Source organism: Benincasa hispida, chromosome 6 (genome assembly GCF_027475165.1).
Source record: "Benincasa hispida cultivar pf3 chromosome 6, pf3_genome.v1.1, whole genome shotgun sequence".
Taxonomy (NCBI): domain Eukaryota; kingdom Viridiplantae; phylum Streptophyta; class Magnoliopsida; order Cucurbitales; family Cucurbitaceae; genus Benincasa; species Benincasa hispida.
In genome coordinates, this window is record NC_143483.1 from 41,345,577 (window position 1) to 41,366,863 (window position 21,287).

Here is a 21,287-nt window from a genome sequence, read left to right on the forward strand (position 1 = left end):
AATGCATGTCTGTATGTTAGAATGTATGTGTGGAAATTCTGTCACAATGAAATCGGAAAGATTCGCTTCCGTTCATAGGTGCCCTTGTGTTAGAATTCTTTTAGTTACAAGTGTTGTAAAGTATAGTCTGATCCTCACCATTCATGTAGAGACATGTGAGTGGGGATATCCTATACAAAGAGACGAAATGATTAGTCTCTTTATATAACGCCGTTGATAATTGAGACTTACATTTCACTAGAATGACCATAGGTAACATGACCTTGATCCTAAGTGAGTTGGGAACTCCTGCCTATGAGGGTGGTCCTTTGATTTATATGGGTGAGAGTGGCCATATTGCCAACTCAACAAGTCTACCATTTTGGGGATTCGTCTGATTGGGGAGTTGGGAACTCAACTACACAAGACAGAATTCACTCCTTCCCCGATGCAAGAGCAAGTAGATAAATTGTTCCCTTAAGGGCTGATTCCGGGTCTTGAACAATATGGTGCCACACACCTTCTTTAGTGGAATTGGTGGGACTATGACTTATTGTTCATTAGAGGAATCAGTGGTACTTAAGGAGTTAGATGTTACTACACGGGGCAAAACGGTGAATTGGCTAATTGTACTTACGAGCGATTTGTGAAGGGCTAACACATTGTTGATTGGTCATATGAACACATAAATATATTTGTAGTGCGAAAAATGCAACTGACAGTCTTTAATGGAGTGACCAGCAGTTAACAGATGGTGCATCTCGTGATTAAGAGTTTAATCAGTTATTTACGTACAGTTGAAATTTCAAGCTACAGGTCAATAAGGTTCCCTTGGTAGCTCAATGGATTCAAGTTGAGAATCAGATTTTGGGTTAATTTGAAGTGTTTAAATTAACAAGAGGAAATTCAATTATATGTGATATAATTGATTCAACGTATTTGATACATTATCATTGGAGGAATTAATATAAATGTGATTTATATTAAATACCATAAAATAGAAAAGGAACTATGGTTTATATATTTCATATGATGAAATATTAAAACTATAGGTTATAAATATAATATGATAAGTTGGTTATTATATTTATTTATAACATATTAATTATATGATAATTAATTATCCTTTTTCTCTAATAACCGAATTGAGTAAAAGGTTATTGGAAGTTTTATGGTAACTCTGAGATAAAAGAAAAATGGTTTTCCAAAATTCAGATAATGATTCATTTGGAATAATCTCACAAAAAGGCTATCAAGTAAAAAGGTTTTACTAAACGATAGCATAAAGAGCATACACAATCAAATTACGAGTTTACTATACGATATTTACTCGTTTACTCGTTGCTACACGATTGAGTGGTAAAGTCTATACGATAGGCTTTCGTTTACTAAACGATCGAGTATCTAGTCTATACGATAGGCTTCATACATCTCCCACTTACTCGATCATCTACCTCCTACTTTCCTCAATCCAAAATCATACAGAGCCTACAACTCCTGGGTTCTCACACCTTGAATACCAAGGTAACCATTGTTGTGGTGTTCTAGTTTCGTTCGAGGATCGAGTTGGACTCAATTGGGATCCAGGTTCATCCAGTCGTTCGTTGAGATCGTGTTTCTGATGATTGCATTCGAGTTCGTGTTATTGAACGGGTTGTTGAACGATCAAGGGATACTTGAAGAAAGGTTTTACAAAGGTTTGCATACTTTATCCCTGTTTGTTCCTTTAAAGAAGCATGTTGTAATTTATAGTATATGCATAATTGTTTTTCGTTTAGACTATAATTGTTGTGTTCTTTCTCAATGGGATTTGGAATGACCCACTTCTGCTCACTGGATGTCTATGTATAGATTTCCTTCAAAGTGTACCCACAGTTAACGAATATTGATTAACTTGGTTAATGAGTTTAGCCAATTAATCTTGTATCATTGGAGCTTCTGATCTACAGGTCTACCAGGTCTCCTTGTTAGCTTGCTAGATGATATTTAAGAGGGATGATTTGACTTGTTGAAATTAATTTGAGGAAACCATATATTAATGTGATTAATATATAATTGATCATGGATATGATCTATAATTCAAATTAAATTGGAAAGTAATATTTGAATAATATTCAATTAATTAATTCAAGTGAATTAGATTCACAAAGAATTAATTAATAGAGAGGTATTGCACATATACATATGATGTTTATGATAATTATATATATATATATATATATATACATCAAATTAAATTTAATGTATAAATAGTTATTTAATTACTGTGCAAATTAAATTAAATAAGTGTTGTTTAATTGTGTTAATTAATTAAATAAGTGTTATTTAATTAATTGGGCTAATTAATTAAATATTTGTGGAAAAGAGAAATGGGAAAAGGATTAGGAAAAAAGTTTGACCATTCTCTATATAAAGACCCCCCTATGGCCCCTTTGGGTAATATAAAGATTGACAATACAAACACACAAGTGTTATTGTGTAAAATTTTCCCTAGGCCACAAAGAGAAACCTCTCTACTCTCGAAAACTCTTTTCTCCCCTCCCTCTCCCAATAGTTGGATACACTTATCTTCTATTGGAATCTTAGAAAATAACGAGGTTACTCTCGTAGTAGTGTTTGAGATTTTTCAAGAAATCGTTTGTGACCAAGATCGTTGGAGGAATCGTTCATTGGAACTTTGAGAGGATTATTCATAAAGCTTGGGAATCTACAAAGGTAAGAATGGTTCTAATCTTTTCCTAGAGCATGTTAATTTACATGTTTACATTCTGTTTTAGTATAATGAATTTGTTTATGTAAAAATTGAATTACAGATATAAGGCATTCTCACACAAACACTTCTGCTACGGAATTCGATCCCTTCAGTACAGTCACTTTGACAATTCACCTCAGGTTATGACTGGGAAGATGGTTGTGATTGGAAAGGTGATTATGATTGGGAAGCACTCACGGATTCACTTACCAGTGCACAATCGAGATTGGACTTGTCATTCGAAAGGCGTCTTCTACCATTCAGTGGTCTACCATGTAATTTTCAGCACTGTTTCTTTGTATGCCATGGTTGTTTGCAATGTTCACACACTAAAGTCTGTTTCTCATTATGCTTGTCACTATCATTACCAGATAATTTCGCACTAAAAGCAGTAGAGTTAATAGATGACACAGTAGTGATGTTCATAACACTGGATCTGTCTTCCTCGTGGTGAACCTCAGAACACACTTCCATAAGAGAGGGCATAGGTCTCCGTTCCAATATACAGCCTCGCACTGCAACAAATTTGGAGTTCAAACCAAGTAGGAAATCATATACTCTATCTACTTCCTCAATTTTGGAATAATGGACACCTCCACATGGATAGTCCCAAATAATTTCGCGACACAAGTCCATCTCCTGCCATATTAGAGACAGTTTATTAAAGTATGAAGTGGCATCCATCATCCCCTGTTTGCACTCATAAACTTGTTTGCGCAAAGTGTAAAGATGAGATTCATTCTGCCTTTTTTAATATAATTCCTGAACGACATCTTAGATATCTCGAGTAGTGGCAGCATACAGAAATGGTTTTCCTGTCTAAGGCTTCATACTATTAATCAATAGTGATCGTAGCAAGGAATTCTCTCCTTTCCAAATGCGCTCTCAAGGATGGTCTAGGTCTACGTATCTCGCTAGTCAAATAATCAAACTTGTGACGCCCTTCAAGGACCATTTTAATAGACTAAGACCAAGAGAAACAATTCTGGTCATTTAACTTTTTTCCTACAATTAAGCATGGGGAATTTCCCATAGAACCAGACAAATAATTTGCGGTAGTCAAAGTAGGAAAAAAGGTTACCGGATTCTCTGGATACATCGGTAAACCGGAAGGAACATTTGAATTCAATACACTTGAATTTAAGTTTGTGGTTGTGGAAGCACCTAAAGCTGCCCCAAAAGCAGCGATTTGTATTTGAAAACTCGCATGAAGATCAGCTAACTGTTATTGAACCACTACCGGAGAAAGACCCATGGACCCGTGATGTTCATAGCTTGGTGACGGTGGATGGAGGAACCTAGGTGGCAACAAGCTGTTATAAGCGGCTGGTGACACATCACTCCCGATTACGGACTTGCCTTGGTAATGCGTGGAAGATCAAGTAGAACCAACTTTAGATTCCAGTGATTGGATGAAGCGGCTGCCGGTGGCGACGTTGGGAGTAAAGTTAGCGACTTTAGGGCTCCCGATGGACTACTGTTGAGGATGTATTTATAGCGATCGAAGATACAGGTCAACGGTGGTCTAATTAGTACGGGCGGCAGTGGCGAAAGCGGTGTTGGTGCAACATTAAGGTTATCTTGTACCGATTGGTTTTCACTGATGGAGGCTAGGGTTTCATCACCATGTTAAAAGAGATGAAAAGAGAAAGAGGAGACGCGAGATTTACGTGAAAAAACCTAGAACAGAGAGAAAAAACCACGATAGAGAGTATCTATTTTATTAATTTGTCATCATGTGAGAGATACAAGAGGATTCTTATTTATAGACTCCAACAAGCCTAAATACAAAAAAGGAAAAAAATAGAGTAAAGTAAATAACTAAAATACCCCTGAGACTATAAATAATCAACTAAGTTCCTTATTTCCAACAATTAACAATAACTCTTTGATTAAATAATACAGGTAATAACTTGTGTTGGATTTACAAGTTGGCTAGAAAAAAAATTATTTTTAAGGATAAATAAAGAATGGAAATAAATTATCGGTCGAGTATAAAGAAGTAGTATCTCAGTTTTTAGAGGTGGCAAAGTTTCATGTTAATGATTTCGGGCGAATAAGATGCCCATGCAAGAATTGTATGGATTCAATGTGAAAGTCATTAGAGGGTGTGGGGCGACATCTTTTAACATATGGAATATCCCCCTCATATTGTTCATGGGTATATTATGGAGAGCCAGTAACTTGTCTAGGGGTTTTGAGAGTCATACAACTCATTCACAGCATAATGATGAATAAACTAACGTCTGTTTTCTGGGTTTGGAAAAGTGCGGATTTTCCCGAAAGGAAGAGGAATCTCATGTAAATACCATGGAATAAGGTTTAAATAAATTGAAGTATTGCTAAGACTTTTTCAAAAACAGAATCGAATTATTAGTTTATTTATATAATAAATAAATCTACCAATTGAAGTTTTTTGAAAAATGAAGTATAGTGTTGTTGAAGAAAATAAAATGTCGAATCTTATAAATGATTTACAAGTTCCATTTGAAAATGAAGACACGAATGAAGAAGGGATCGAGCATGAAATGTCCTCTCTATTGGTCAAAAAAGAGATTCTACAAACTTATTTGAGAATTTAATGACTGAAGCTCGTAATGAACTATACCCTGGTTGTTCACAATTTTCCTCCTTGAACTTTTTAGTGAAGTTGATGCATATCAAAATTCTTAATGGTTGGAATAACAAATCATTTGACATGTTGCTAGAATTGTTAATTTTGGAGCTCTAAATGGAATTTCATGTGTTTGATTGAAGTTTATGAAGTTTAAATTTTGTAAGGGGTGGGTTGAGCTTAGTTAAACTTGTTTTGAAGCTCTAAATAGAGTTTTTATATATTTGGTTGAAGTTTATGAAGTATGAATATTGTGAAGGGTGGGTTTAGGTTAGTTAAACTTGTTTTGGAGCTCTAAAAGGAGTTTTTGTGTTTTTGGTTAAAGTTTATGAAGTTTGGATGTTGTGTTTGATTGAAGTTTATGAAGTTTGAATGTTATAATAACGTGCTCTAATTAATGTGATTGTAAGTAAACAGTTGTTTTGGAGATGACGTTTGGAGTTGTTAGAGATGTCATCACATTTTCTTCTATGTATTTTTCAAGGCATGTTTTTTTTTTTTTTTTTTTTTTTTGTAGACCATCTTGCAAACTTTTCTCTCTTTTCTGTAAAAAAGAATACTATGTACATCGACTTTGTTTGTTTGTTTCATTCATTATATGAAAACGTTTTATTTGATTGATAATGTTCTGAATTATAGGTTATTGAGATCAAAAAAATTTTAAAAAATACAAAATAAATTAAAATTAAAAATAAGACAGTGAACTATCTTCCAACAACGACGTCGGAAGTTCTCCTATCTCATGAGGACGGTATCATTACAACAATTGAATCTATGAAGCCAGCTGTCGACGACTGTGAATATTGTCAGGAGATAGATAAACTCTCGACGGTTGTTGATACGCCATCGGGAGTTGACTACCGATGGTGTATACTAATTATCGAGAGTTTACCAGAACTCCCAACTATTTGTTTTAGTTGCCGGGAGATGTTCTCCAGACGGGTATTCCCTGACTAATCTCCCGACGAAGTTGGTTGTTTAGGGTGGTTGTGCATCATGGTTAATGATAGTGATAGCCTCAGAGTTGGCCGAGGTAGTCACAATAACATAGTGGAAGTGAGGTAAATGAGTTTTGAATGAGTTTTGAGAGTGTTTTGATAAATTTAAAAATCATACAAATTAGGGATGAATTAACCATTAAACACTTAAAAAAATCATTTTTTTAAAGTTGATTTCAAGTATTTATCCTAAATCAACTTATTTCATAATCTCTTTTTTTTTTTCAAAAACTATTTTGAGTTGTTGTCAAATACCCCAACTTTTTTAAAATTAAACACTTAAAAAGCTAAACCAAAAACACTCTAAATTATCAATGACATTTTGACTTTTTTTTTAATACTTAATAAGTTAATTTGTTTATTTATTAATATATATATATATATATATATTATCTTTTTACCTTTTTTATTTTCTTTGAAATATATGCGTGTGGTTTCTAGCCCTTTTATGAAAATATATAGATATTATGTTCAATATCAACAAAAATACCTTGTTGCTTGATTTGTTAGAAGGACCACGGTATATATTTTAATTTGGGATAATCCAGCATTCAAATCTTAGTTGATACTATTTCCTTTTTTATTTTGTTTTTAGTGTTGCATCTTTCTTTCTTTTAATTTTGTTTTTAGTCTTGCAATAGTTTGTGAAGGGTATTCAAGTAAAAAAAAAAAATCAATACGAAAAAAAAGATCGAACCTCTGACATTGATATTAATAATATATTATTTGTACCAATTGAACGTTTTTGTTTTTTTTGCGTCTACGAATAGAGTTAATTAGTAGTTTATTCAGTACAAGATTTGATGATTAATTGATATAATACTTTACAAAAACTATTAGTTTTTTAATTAAAGAAAACTATTGGTTGATATAATAAAACGTAATATTAATTTCTAAAATATTATTAAAATTTGGCACCAAAATGTGAAAATAAAAATGGAAAAAGAAACCTTCTTTCTATACAAATAACAATTGAATTGAAAATGTACTAAAAAAACAATGGATTGGAAAAGTATCGACGATGCAATGATTTTTTTTTTTTTTTTTTAGTTCATGAATGGTTTGATTCACTTTATGGGAAGATGTATTTATTAAATTTCAATAAGAAAGTGTATTTATTAAAGATTTAAAGCATGTTAAATCAAATTATTAAGGTCCATCCGTTAATTATTGCTTTTGGCTTTACGTTTTTAAAAGTAAATTTTTATAATATATTTCTTCTATATTTAGCTAAAATCTTAAAAATAAAAGTGGTTGAGTTTTTTTTTTTTTTTTCAATTGAGGAATCTTTTTTAAATATTTTCAGAGATATAAATTGAAATAGAAAAAGAATAATTGATGAATAAAAATAAAATTTTCATCCAGATGAGGTAAAAATAGAGTTGATGAATCAAGATGTATTCCTAATATTTAATCATGCAAAAAAAAAAAAAAAAACAATAGGTAACGTTAATTTTGAAAAATTAAAAATTAAATAATTATCAAATCATCTCTAACTAATTTAGTTGTCGTCTAAACAAAAAATCGTTTGTTGATAGCAAATTCTAATTTTTTTTAAGACATCGATGAAATTTAATTAAAAAACATGTTTAAATTCCATTTTAGTGGCTAAATTTCAAGTTTATTATAATTAGTCTTTTTAAAAATAAAATAAAATAAAATAAAAACTAATTTGGTTCTTGAATTCCATCATAATATTCACCTATTTCATTATGGTTATGAGACTTTAAAGAAAAAAAATGTATATTTTAGTCTCTCATCTTTAGTAAAATAGAAATTCTGACCACTCTACCTTTAATTTCCTTCAAACTTTTTTTAAAAAAAAGATACACATATTGATATATATAAAGAATGGAAAATATATATATATATATATAAAAAAAAAAAATCAACCGTCCAAGTTTGAATTAACGACATTTTGGAACCAGGAACCCAAAAAGTATGGAACTCTTCAAAGAGAGATGAACAATTATTAGTAACAAAGCTCATACCCTGACAACACTTCATATGCAAGATCGTGAGTAGCGAAATTATTCAATTTTAGACAAAAAGAGAATAAAAATAACTCCTATTCTTACCCAAAATAATGTAGTTTCGAATAGAACGTATGTACATAAACTTACATTTAAACCACGTATTAAAATAAGTAATCCGACCTTAAGAAAAATATTTAGCAAAATAATATACCAAAAATGAAAACATAAAGTTCAAGATTTTTTTCCCTTAAAGTTAAGAACTAAAATAATTGTTTAAAAAAATGGATCTAAAATGAATATTATCAAAATTTTATGGGTTAAAATATAAAAAATATGAAAATTTAAAACAAAAATGTAATTTAAAAACCTGGAAATTATTCAACAAAAGCACATGGTAGTGAAGAAAAGGTATAAATATATATTCCTTCCCTAAACTGATTAGAATTTAGAAGCAAAGTTTTGAGCATTTCAACAAAAATTATATATATATATATATATGAGAAGGAAAATTCCAAGAAAATTCCAAAGTAATGAGGAGAGAGCATGTTCCCATGATCTGCAGTGCCAGCCATCCTATCTATAAGTGCTGAATTTGTATAAAATATATATATATATATATATATATTAAGATCAATCAACAATCATGTTGTTTCACATTGTGGACCCCACCATCCCTATTTGCTGAAATGTTCATTATTTTATTTTATTTTTATTTTTTAGCAATTGTTTTTACAATTTATTATCTTATTAATTATATTAAAATATAGACAATTCAACTTTACAACATTAAAACCTATTCTTAAAAAAAAAAAACTTTACAACATTAATCTGGTTTGTAAAAATAATAATAATAAAAATTCACAACTTTCCAACATTTATTATCTTATTAAATTTATTTTCCAAATATAGATATGCTCCTTTTTATTTCTCGCTTTAATTACTTCTCTCAATAACACTATTTAACTTAACTGATACTTTCGATATTTTGAATCTCTCAATTATTATTATTGTACTAAAAAAACAACACATGTTTTATTTGATTACTTTAGTATTATTTTCACATTTTTTAAATAAATATTTAAATTATTAATTAAATGTTTTTAAAATTTATGTGAAAAAACAAACATAAATAATTATCAAAAGCGTCTCAAAAGTTTGATAGTATAATTCTATTTATATAAATTTTAACATATTATGATACACGAAAAAATGCATATTGATTATTTGAACATGTAATTGGTTGAGGGGGCAAAATTCAACAAACTTACTACGCCAACATTAAAAAAATATATATCATAAAGTTAATCCAACTTAATCACAAAATTGGGGGAAAACCCCAATTTTCATACTTAATAAAATGTTTAAATTTACTTCGATAACACACAGTTTAGTGGTTAAGATACCGTACTATGTATAAGAGACAATAAGTTTTAATTATTACTCATGCATTTATGGTCATTGTATTAAATTTCTTTTCACATGTCGATATTTTCCCACATTATCATGGTTTAATGTGTGGTCTTTCATTATGCGGTAGAAAAATCCATAAAATATTAAAAAATGTATGCAACAAAATGTCACTAGTGCAAATTTAATATAAATAATAAACATGTTAATTTATTTAAAAAATCATAAAATATTTATTTATCTTTTTTTTTTAATTTTTTGTTTTAATAATTTTTCTAAAGATATATGATCGATATCGATATTTTCATCAACATTCTGTAAAATTAAGGTATCGATATTTAAAAATAGATTAAAAAAAAAACTAAACCTTATTAAAAATATGTCCAACATTATTAAATATGGCTAGATTGAAAAACCGTTCATAATTATATCTCATGTTGTTTGAGATATTAACTTTTAAAAAAAAATCAAAAAACAAAAAAAAAACAAAACAATAGATATAGATATGAGAATTTGAGCTTCCAATTTTAAGAAAATAAGTACACATCAATTACTATTGAGTTATGCTTATTTGACATTTGAGATATTAACTTAACTACTTATTTTAAATTTTCTTTAAAAAACTACTTATTTAAATTTGAAATTAAATTTAACAAAAATTAAAATGACACTATCGTGGGAGAATCATAGTCATATAACATGTTTGGTAAAAATCAACTACAGGCAACGACGTAGTTCAACTGTATAAGACATATATTCTTAATCGGTCAAAATTTGAATCTCCCACCTCTTAAACTTTGAGAATCATTTCAATTTAAAACCATAATTGTGTAAATTTAAATATGAACTTCAATAAGTATATCAATTTACACAATTTTTCATATTTTGTTAAAAATAGTATTGTGAGAGACATATAACGATTTCAATCAAAACTTCTAAATTTTCGTAAATGAAACAATTTAGCCCATTTCATTTATTAGGATTATATTTGAAAATCGTCAATTCATTCAATTATGACATGCGTAGGCTTATTCAGTTGTCAAATCAACATAATGAATGATGCATAAATATTTTTCAAAGAAAAAGAGCCTAGATTGATTAATTTATCAAAATTCAGAGATTTAGTTGATAAAATTATAAATCGTACACAATGTTTATCCAAATGAAAAGTAACATAACGTTTAAAATAATACATTTATAAATGTTCGATGTTTAAATTGAGACAGTTATTAATTCATGGTTTAAATTTACATAACCTCAAAATTTAACGACATAAATTTATATTAAAAAACATATTTGATAAAAGTCAATTTGATGGACAAGACACAAACTACAAAGTGAACGAAGCTCAACTAACACAAATCTTCATTGAGAATATTCCTTCTATTGGAAACACTACTAATATTGTTAAGTTTTTTCATATCCCTCGAGAGGGGAAAAAATCTACTCATGATATCGTTGACCTCTTCTCAAGGTTGCCATTTGATATGGAAAAATATTTTTTTAATAGTGTTATTCTCCTCTTTGGTTCGAGATTTTTGGTGTGATGGATTGTAGTGGATGTGTTGTTAGCTCTATTTGCTTTAAAAAACCGATGTATTAATAATAAGAGACTTATAGATCGAAATACCATTAGAAATAATGAGATAAAACACGAAGTACCATTAGAAATAATAGATATTAAATATCAATATAAATGCAAACTAATCCTCAATGAACTCGTGTTAAAAAAAAAAAAAATTATTATAATAAAACAAAATTAGAATATGGTGTGAAAAGCAAAGAAGAGGATTGGATCATAAAAATAGTGAGTAAAAAAAAAAAAGGAAAACACAGAGAAAATTAAAATCACCCATTCCACCGGCTACGCGGTGTGTACAAGGTCCTTCCAAATTTAGTCCCAGCCGGTCAACTCTCCTAACTTCTCCTTCAGTCGCCTCCGCTTCTTCCGGTAATCGGTAATATCCATATTTCCTTTTTTATTTTTTTAATATCAAAATTTTGTTGGTAATTTGATTTTACTTTCATTTAATATATTCCCTGGAAGTGAGTGATTTTTTTTTCTTTTCTTTTCTTTTTTTTTTTTTTTTTGGGTAACAAAACAGCCAATCGGAACGGCGCCCATGTTAATATTTAATATCATTTTTATTTTTATTATTATTATCATTATTTCACATATTTGCAAATGACTCCATCAATTGACGCATTTTTTCAAATTGGATAAAATTTCATACTTGTGATGTCCTATTAATACTAATTAAATGTAAACTCTGTTAAGTTACTCTTCAATATTCATACTTGAAAAGTTTATTTAGAATTTAAATTTATGAGTTTTTGAGTGAGAGTTTGGACTATCAATTTTTAATATGGTAATTTCGTGTCTTATTACTAAATTATACTATTATTAATACACTATTTAACTAGGTAATGTTATAATAACATGACATAAGAAAATAAAATAATTAAGCAAAACATAGAATATGTTTTCTTTCAAATCTATCGTATGTATTTTCACTATGATTAACACGTAACATAATTTATTTGAAAAAAATAAAAACTAAACATAACCACTCAACCTAAAGAATTAAATTTGTAATTAAAAAAAAAACATACAAAGCGGTGATCAAAATATTTTTTTTCTTTTTTTTTTTTTAATTCAACCATATATGAAGTATAGATTAAAGAGAGAATTTCAAAAATAGAAAAATAAGGAAAATTATTTACGTAAAATATAAAATTTTAATATTTTTATAGAGACTGATAGAGGTTGATAGAAGTGTATCAATTATAATTGATAAAAGTCTATTATTGATATTATGTATATTTTTTTTTACTATTTTTATAAATAATTTGATATTTTTTTTTAATATGTGAAAATGTCCCTAGATTTTTAAATTTGCATCCTTGCTTTAAAAAATATATATCTCAATTCCCTTGGTTTGAAATTTTTATTCAAAAACAAATTTCAAAATCCAAAACCAAAATTTTAAAACTAAAAAAGTTTTACTTTTTAATTATTTTCTCACTTTTAAATTTAGAATTATAGAAAAAAATAATTAGAACACAAATACAATTTTCTTTAAAACAAAAATAATTATTAAACACATCACATCCACCCCTATTACTCCAAAAGAGACAATATATTTGAATTTCATCCATACCCCCATATTTCAAACATAATATTCTAAAAAAGAAAAAAAGAAAAAAAGTCGTAATTCGTTGAATTTTCTTCCTTTATAAAAAATAAAAACTAAAAAATAAAATTCCCCCTCCCTTCTCTCTATCACCGAAGGAAAATAATAATAATAATAAAATAAAATAAAATAAAAATCCATCCTCTCTGGCAGTCCTTTTTAACGCGTATTCACTCAAACGTGGGTTACCACTATATATAACCCTTTCATTTCCCTTCCTCAAATTAGCAGATTGAAAAAAACTTTGCTCTTCATCATCTGCACAACAAAATTTCCCCCATTTTCTCTTTTTTTCTTTTTCCAAAAAAAAAAAAAAAAAGTCCCCAAAATTATTCTTGATTAAAAAAAAAAATGCCCTCTCTTGAAGACGAGCTTTTCCCTTCCACCCCCGGAAAATTCAAGATCGACAGAAACCACCCCATGAACCGCCAATTCCACCGCTGTTTCGCCTCCACCAGCACCATGTTCTTATGGGCTCTCTTCTTAATCGCTTTAACGGCGTCGTATTTGAGTTTCCAATCCTTCGTCGATTCCGGTAGCCGGTATTTCTCCGCCTCCTGGGGCGGCATCCAATGGGAAAAACAAGTCCGTAACTCCGCTCAATCTCCCCGTCCCAACGGCTATTCCGTCCTCGTCACCGGCGCTGCGGGTTTCGTCGGTTCACACGTCTCACTCGCTTTAAAGAAACGCGGTGACGGCGTTGTTGGTCTTGACAATTTCAATTCTTATTACGACCCTTCCTTGAAAAAGGCACGCAAATCGCTTCTTTCCAATCACGGGATTTTCCTCGTTGACGGCGATATTAACGATGTTAGATTATTGGATAAACTCTTCGACGTCGTCGTTTTTACTCACGTGATGCATTTGGCTGCACAAGCTGGAGTTCGTTACGCTATGGAAAATCCTAATTCTTATGTTCATAGCAATATCGCCGGTTTAGTTACGCTTCTTGAAGCTTGTAAATCGGCTAATCCTCAACCCGCTGTGGTTTGGGCTTCTTCCAGTTCGGTTTATGGCCTTAATGAAAAAGTCCCTTTTTCTGAATCGGACCGGACCGACCAACCCGCTAGTCTTTACGCTGCTACCAAAAAAGCCGGGGAGGAAATTACTCATACGTATAATCATATCTATGGTCTGTCCATTACCGGGTTGAGGTTTTTTACGGTGTATGGACCGTGGGGAAGACCGGATATGGCGTATTTTTCGTTCACGAGGAATATTTTACAAGGGAAGCCGATTACGGTTTTTCGAGGGAAGAACCGGGTGGATTTGGCGAGGGATTTTACTTACATTGATGATATTGTGAAAGGGTGTTTGGGGTCGTTGGATACGGCGGGGAAGAGTACTGGTTCGGGTGGGAAGAAAACCGGACCGGCGCCTTATAGGATATTCAACTTGGGGAATACATCGCCGGTGACGGTGCCGACGTTGGTGAGTATATTGGAGAGGCATTTGAAGGTGAAAGCGAAGAAGAATGTGGTGGAAATGCCCGGAAACGGCGACGTTCCGTTTACTCATGCAAATATTAGTTCGGCTCGGAGGGAACTCGGATATAAACCGACCACGGATTTGCAAACCGGGTTGAAGAAGTTTGTTAGATGGTATTTATCGTATTATGGCTATAATCACGGAAAACCTGTAAATTAAAAAAAAATAAAAAAATTTATTTTTCTTTTTTCTTTTTCTTTTTTCTTTTTTGAATTTCTCTCTCTTAAATTAGGAATGAGGTGGGTATTTTTTTATATATATATAATTCGGAGGAAAGAAAAAAGAGGGGAAAAAAAAAAAAGAAGAATATTCTTTACTTCGAGGAGGGATTGCTCTGTTATTTTCTGTCTCTTTTTTGTAAAGGAAAAGAAAGCTCTTGAAGATAATGGCGACCATTTCGATTTTTTTTTAAATTTTGTATTTTGGGGTGTGGAGTATACGCGCTTTGAGGGAGTGTGGGGGATGTTGAGAGATTGGAGTGGGGCCAGCCGACAATATTTATATGAATAAAGAGAGACAGCTAAGAGTAGGGAAGGGGACGAGAAAGGGAGTTTTATTTATTTATTTATTATTATCATTATTTTTTTTAAATTTATTTTGCGAGAATGGAAAACCGTAATATACGGTAGAAGTGGGACCCACTAATCGCTTTCGTCGTACGGTAGCCGTTGGATTCGGCTGGGAAAAGAAATTTAAGCAGTCGGATTCGGTGTTTTCTTTTCCTTTTTTCCCTTTTTCCAGCTGGCAATGTGGTGGTCCCCACACGCTGTGAGATTTTGTTTCCTTCACCGACACTGAAGTTTCTTGGGGTTATTTGGGTAATTTTATTTTTTGAAATATTATTGTTTGATTTTCTAACCTCTCAAATTCTGAAATTTTTACCCTAATTCTCTCCTTTTTTTTTCTTTTTTTTTTTTAATTTTTTAAAAGAAATATTAAAATTCAATTAATTTTTTTTAATAATTATAAAAAATAAGAGAGAGAACTGAGAATAACGAAGTGAGAGTGCATATCAATTCTAACTAAAGTTAAGCTCACTTCCATTAAAATTATATTAGTTGGAATAATAGTTATATTTCTACCTCTTTTAAGTTTGGTTAAATTTTTCTTTTCTTAATTTTCACTCTAAACTATCAATTGTAGTCTAAGATAAGTGTTATAATGTAACAACTTAGCTAATTTGTTCATTAATTTTATCTTTTTTTTAAAAAGAAAGCATGTAGAAATCTCTATGAAATCTCTAATTTCTAATTAAACTAATTTATTGATTAATATACGAATTAACTATTGAACAATTTTGTCGAACCCAAAAAATTTAACAAATGTTTTGATTTTATTTGACAATGATTTTATTTTTATTTTTAAAAATTGTGGTTATTTTCTCATAAATTCTTACTTATTGTTTTCATATCTCCTGTGTGACATTTGAAAATTTAGCCAATTTTCAAAAATAGAAATAAGTTCTTGAAAACCCTTTTTTTAGTTTTTAAAATTTGGTTCTGATTTTCCTAAAATACAGACAACAAATTATAAAAAATCAATGGGTGGATATGTGCTTGTAAGCTTCATTTTCAAAAACAAAAAAACTTTAGTCCCATTTAATAATCATTTGATTTTTTAATTTTTATTTTTGAAAATTAAGCATATTTCATCCACATTCATTGCAATGATTTTACATATATTGGTCAAATTCTTAGTCAAATTTTAAAAACAAAAACAACTTTTTGAAAGCTATTTTTTTAGTTCTCAAAATTTAACTTAATTTTTTAAATTGTTGGTAAAAAGTAGATAAGAAATGAAGAAATTTAGAGGTAAAAGTAATATACATAAATTTCATTTTTAAAAGAAAAAATTAAAAACAAAACGATTACCAAACGATGTTTTAATTTTGCTCCATACACATGTTTTATTGTTTATGATTTTTTGTCCAATTTAAAAGTGCTAGTTGATTGAAAAAAAAAAATTGAAGCAAATTATTTTTTTTTTCCCCTACTAATTTTAATAGAATTTCAAAATTTATGCATTTCTTTCGATAATTTTTAAATTTACTAATTATTATGATATTGACTTCTACTTAGCATAATGACTTTCGACAATATTCGTCATTACCATATTGTCCAAAAAGACAATAATAATAGAAAAAAGGTACTAACTTTAGTTCACTCTACACTATATATCAAATCATAAATCTTAATTCCAACATCACCATATGTTTTTTTTTTTTTCTAACCATATTAGCTCAAACAATTGAATTTCCTCAACTAGATGTGTCATTTCTTTAAATAGAAGAACTCAATCCATTTAGGTTAAAAGACTTCATCTTTGTAAGCCATATCTTATCCATTATCCCTAAATGTCGTATGTTAGTACCACGTCTAATGACTCAAACTCTTTACTCTAGATAAATTTATGGTTTAAATTTTATCTTGGTTCATAGACTTTGAATCTAATTCTATTTTGGTTCATAAACTTTTAAACCGTTCGTTTTAATCCAATCACTTTTTAAAAGTGTTTATTTTATAGTCCCTACAACGAAAGTTTTGTTAAAATTTAAACGAAACTATGAGGCAACATGTATTTTTGGGCTCTATATGTGTTGAATAAGATGAAAATGAAGTAAAATGTCAACTAACAACATGCCAAAAAATAGTGAACGACCAAAATCTCGAACAAAAAATGACTTTCAAGTTATCCCATACAAAATCACTTTACCACCTTATTCAATATTGAAACGGTAGGTTTTTAGCGTGGTTAACTTATTTGGTAGCTTAGTCACAAAAAAAGACAAATCATCTGAACATTTCATTATTAAATTAGCAAAATTTTAATAGCAAAGACCAAAGTGAGTATTTTTAAAAGTTCAAGGACTAAAACAGACATTTTTAACATTTTCAAAAGTTTAGAGACTAAGATAGACATTTTTAAAAATTAAAGACCAATATAGAACAATATTCAAAATTCAGAGACCATAATAGTATTTAACCCTAAATTTATTCTTTATCCGTTAGAAATGTCGATCAAAATATTATGTCATTCTACCAATTGAGAAAATAAAAAACTTAACCTGGTATAGAAAACCATTCTTTCATTAATACTCAACCACATAATATTAGTAGACGTATGATTTTATTACTTGAGATATTTTGTGATGTTAGCCTACACAAACATATATAGTTCAATAGTAATTAACATGTACTCATTATTTGAAAGAGAAAAAAACGTTTTTGCATCGTCTCGTTTTTTTATTATAGTTGTAAGCATGATGTAAGAAATTTTCTCCTTCCGTCGGAGGTTGACATACCTTTAGTTTAATTTTTGTTTTTCTTGGTTTTTTTTTTAAAGGTCTTTGATGTTTTATTCCTTTTTTTAAAAATAAAATATACACTAAATTATTTTCACCTATAATCCAAACTTTATTCAATTGTTGTGTATGAAAAGCTTTAATTATGATATGGAAGCATATGTTCCAATAATATCTATTTCCCTCTTTTAAGTAGTAACCATCAAAGTGGCTTTTCATAAAAGAGAAAATGATGTCAAATTTTTCATCATTATCCTTCCATTTAATGTGAAATATTTTTTATTTTATTTTATTTTATTTTTATTTAAAAAGACTAGACTTTAATAAATAATGACATTGTGATGGGCTTATTAAATAATAAATTTTATTATGATTATTATTTTCAACTCAATTATGAGAGTTTTGCCACGCTCTTAATATTTAACCATTTTTTTATTGATAAATAAAATAAGAAGAAGTTTAAATTAAGCAAAAGAATATTAATTAATTTTATTTTAAAACCACGCATTTACACCCACCGACACTTTTGAAATAACTATTTTCAAAGCCGACAAGTGGAAGACTTTCATTGGTTGAATAAAGTTGAAAAATAAGAGAGAGAAAAAAATAATTTTGAGACGAAAATGGACAAATATGTCATCGTATTTTTATTTTTAACTAAATATTTTTCTTTTAATTTTCACTTTTTTTTAAGAAACAAAATTAATGTAATGCTTATCGCCTTATAATAATTAAGTTAAAATATTGTTTTGATTTTGTATGATAGAGCTTATAATATTTTAGGCTATACATTTACTTTCAATAATTTTTAAAAACATTTTCTCTAGTTAGTTTATTTATTGTTAACCTTTGAAGTGTCTAAAATATTCCTTATTTTTACTTTTTTAAAAAAAAAAAAATAAAAAAAAAATCCTTATTTTTACTGAATTTAAAAACAAATTTGGTTCAAGTTAAAGAACTCTAAATTTAAATTCAAAATTTTGAAAGTATTGGAAAAAATTAATACGTGATTAATAACGTCTATTTTTTAAAGACAAACAATTTAAAATAATTAATAATAAAGTTATAAAGCGTGATTTGTTAGCTTTCTAACTATTGTATCTTTTATTTTCTAAATTTTGAAAATAGAATTAAAAAAAAAACAATAGAGAAAGATCTTATTGCTCACTTAAAGTGTATATATATATATGTGTCGTATTTTTAATTGTTTTGAAAATAAGTGTACAATACATATTTTCTTTTAATCTTTTTATTTTTAAAAACATAAAAACGAAAATGGGTCACGACATCAATTTAAATATATTTATTTTACATAGTAATTTTAATTTTTACGTATAAAAAGTATAGCACACTCATATAGGTCTTGAAAGAAAACGGGTTTAAGAAATTCATAGTCGCTTGAAACTTTTCCTACATACTTCTTTTGGTATTATTATTATTATTATTATATATTTCAAAAAAGGTGAATGGTAATGAGATCTCAAGAGAAACGATTGATTTTTATTAGGAATATAGAATAAAATGTTAAAAATGATAGAGAATATTAATAGGTTAAAAATGCTCTAAAATATTGCTAAAATATAGTTATGCAATAGGTTTAAATTATAATTTTGTTCTTACACTTTGAATTTTATTTTATTTTGGTCTTTAAACTTTTAAAAACATTTGTTTCTGTCCCCGAACTTGATTATTTTGGTCTCTGCTGTTAATATTGTGTTAAGTAGACGAAATTTGTTTAAGGATGAAATTGCATCTAACATGGGATGAACAAGATAAAAGTGAAGTATTTATCAACAACCAACGTGCCAAATTAGTGAACAATCAAAATCTTGGACACAAGATAACATCTCCTATCAAAAATCACTTTACCATTAAATTCAATATTGAACCTATATTTCTAGTGTGGATAACCTATTTAGCAGCCTAATCATAAAAAAAATGTAAGTTATTTCACCAATATGTTTAAGAGTTAACAAAATCTTAATAGTAGTGACTAAAATAAATATTTTTTAAAAATTTATGAACAAAAATAGATATTTTTAAAAGTATAAAAACTAAAATATAATAAAATTTAAAATTTGGAGACTAAAATATGATTTAAATATATGTAATATTACTAAATTTTAGGACATTTACAAAATGTTAATTATATGGTAACTGAATTTCTTAAAATTTGTCACGGGCAGCGTGCTGGGCCGGTTTGTTAAAATTTAAGATATATGTGGGCCCCACTTCTTTATTTTCTTTTAATTTCAATTTCGTACGTGGCAGGTTGTGGTTTTTTTCTTTTTCTTTTTTGGTTTCTTTTTTCTCATAAATATTTTTAATAAAAAAATAGATTTTTTAAAATCCTTACACGTATATTTTATTTGTCAACCAACGTGGAAAAAGTTTTTTTATTTCATTTTTTTAATAAAAAGAAAAAAAGAAAAAAAAGAGAGCATATTAAAAGACTTTAAACAACCGCAATGATTTTTGTGGATTTAAATAACGTTTTCTTCTATGTTTTTAATTTACTAATTATTTATGTAATAAATTTTGAAAATAAATTAATAGTTAGCCTATTTCAAAAAGAAAATTTTAAAGAAAATATTAACTTATACCTTAAACTTTGGAAGTTGTATTAAAACTCTTTTATCAATTAGTTAAATTCCCAGCTTTTCATAAGCAAATTAAATAAGATTTTTAGTTAAGGTTTTATTTCGTTCAGACATCAATTCTAATTTAAATAAGTCTACATACATGTAAAATAAATACACAAATTTTTAAGATAATATTAATCAACTTATGACAATTTAGAAGTTAAATTAAAACATTTATATATTTTTTTTAAACAAAATCTAAAAGAGAATGTAAATTGATACACTTATGAAAGTTCATGATTTAAATCGTTACAATTATTAGTTTAGAATTTTAATTGATACAACTTGAAGTTTAAGATATTAAAAAAAAAAAAAAAACCTTCTTTTTTAATTTGTTGCTTTTCTTTTACAAATACTATTAATGATGGTTGATGTGTTGGGCATTTTCTCTTAAATGGAAGGAGGGAAAGTGACTATACTCTTCTTAGCCTCACTTGATTTGGTTTCATGATAATGTTATCCTAACAACTTATAAATAAAAAGTCACCTTCTCTATAAAACATCTATAAATAAGCAACATATCATAAAATATAGTTCATATGAGCATAACTCACCTGTCACTTGTAATATCGACTTCGAGGTTAGATGTCTAATTTTCCATTTGACACATAAAGTCAAATACACAAAGAAAAAAACACACACACGCATACACATATACACACAAAATAGTAATACGAGAGAATAGAATCCATCAATAATTATAAATCTTGAAGATAAAGTACAAATTCCACATGAAAATGCACAACTTTTATTATTAGGTAAAATTGGTAAGCTTATAAATTTGGTTGTTGTCAATTCGAGCATGACTATCTACGTTAGTGATATTCTCTGGTTACGTCACATTTTCAAGGAGGTGGTGTGCAATCACATTTCTCGTGAGGCACTGAGAGTAATGGTACCGCTCACAATCTAGCTCCTAGGGGTTTTAACCGACTC

General features: G+C 28.7%; 1 protein-coding gene across 1 annotated transcript; it reads left to right on the forward strand.

Annotated features, from left to right (window-relative positions):
* Positions 1 to 13,064: 13,064 nt before the first annotated feature.
* Positions 13,065 to 14,595, forward strand: GAE1 (UDP-D-glucuronate 4-epimerase 1). Its single transcript, XM_039034503.2, has one exon. The coding sequence runs from the start codon at positions 13,272 to 13,274 to the stop codon at positions 14,565 to 14,567; it is 1,296 nt and encodes a 431-aa protein (XP_038890431.1). The 5' UTR covers positions 13,065 to 13,271; the 3' UTR covers positions 14,568 to 14,595.
* The last annotated feature ends 6,692 nt before the right edge of the window (positions 14,596 to 21,287 follow it).

Excerpts from the sequence above, each read along its gene's own strand:
- GAE1 (XM_039034503.2), top strand. The coding sequence starts at position 13,272 with ATGCCCTCTCTTGAAGACGAGCTTTTCCCTTCCACCCCCGGAAAATTC.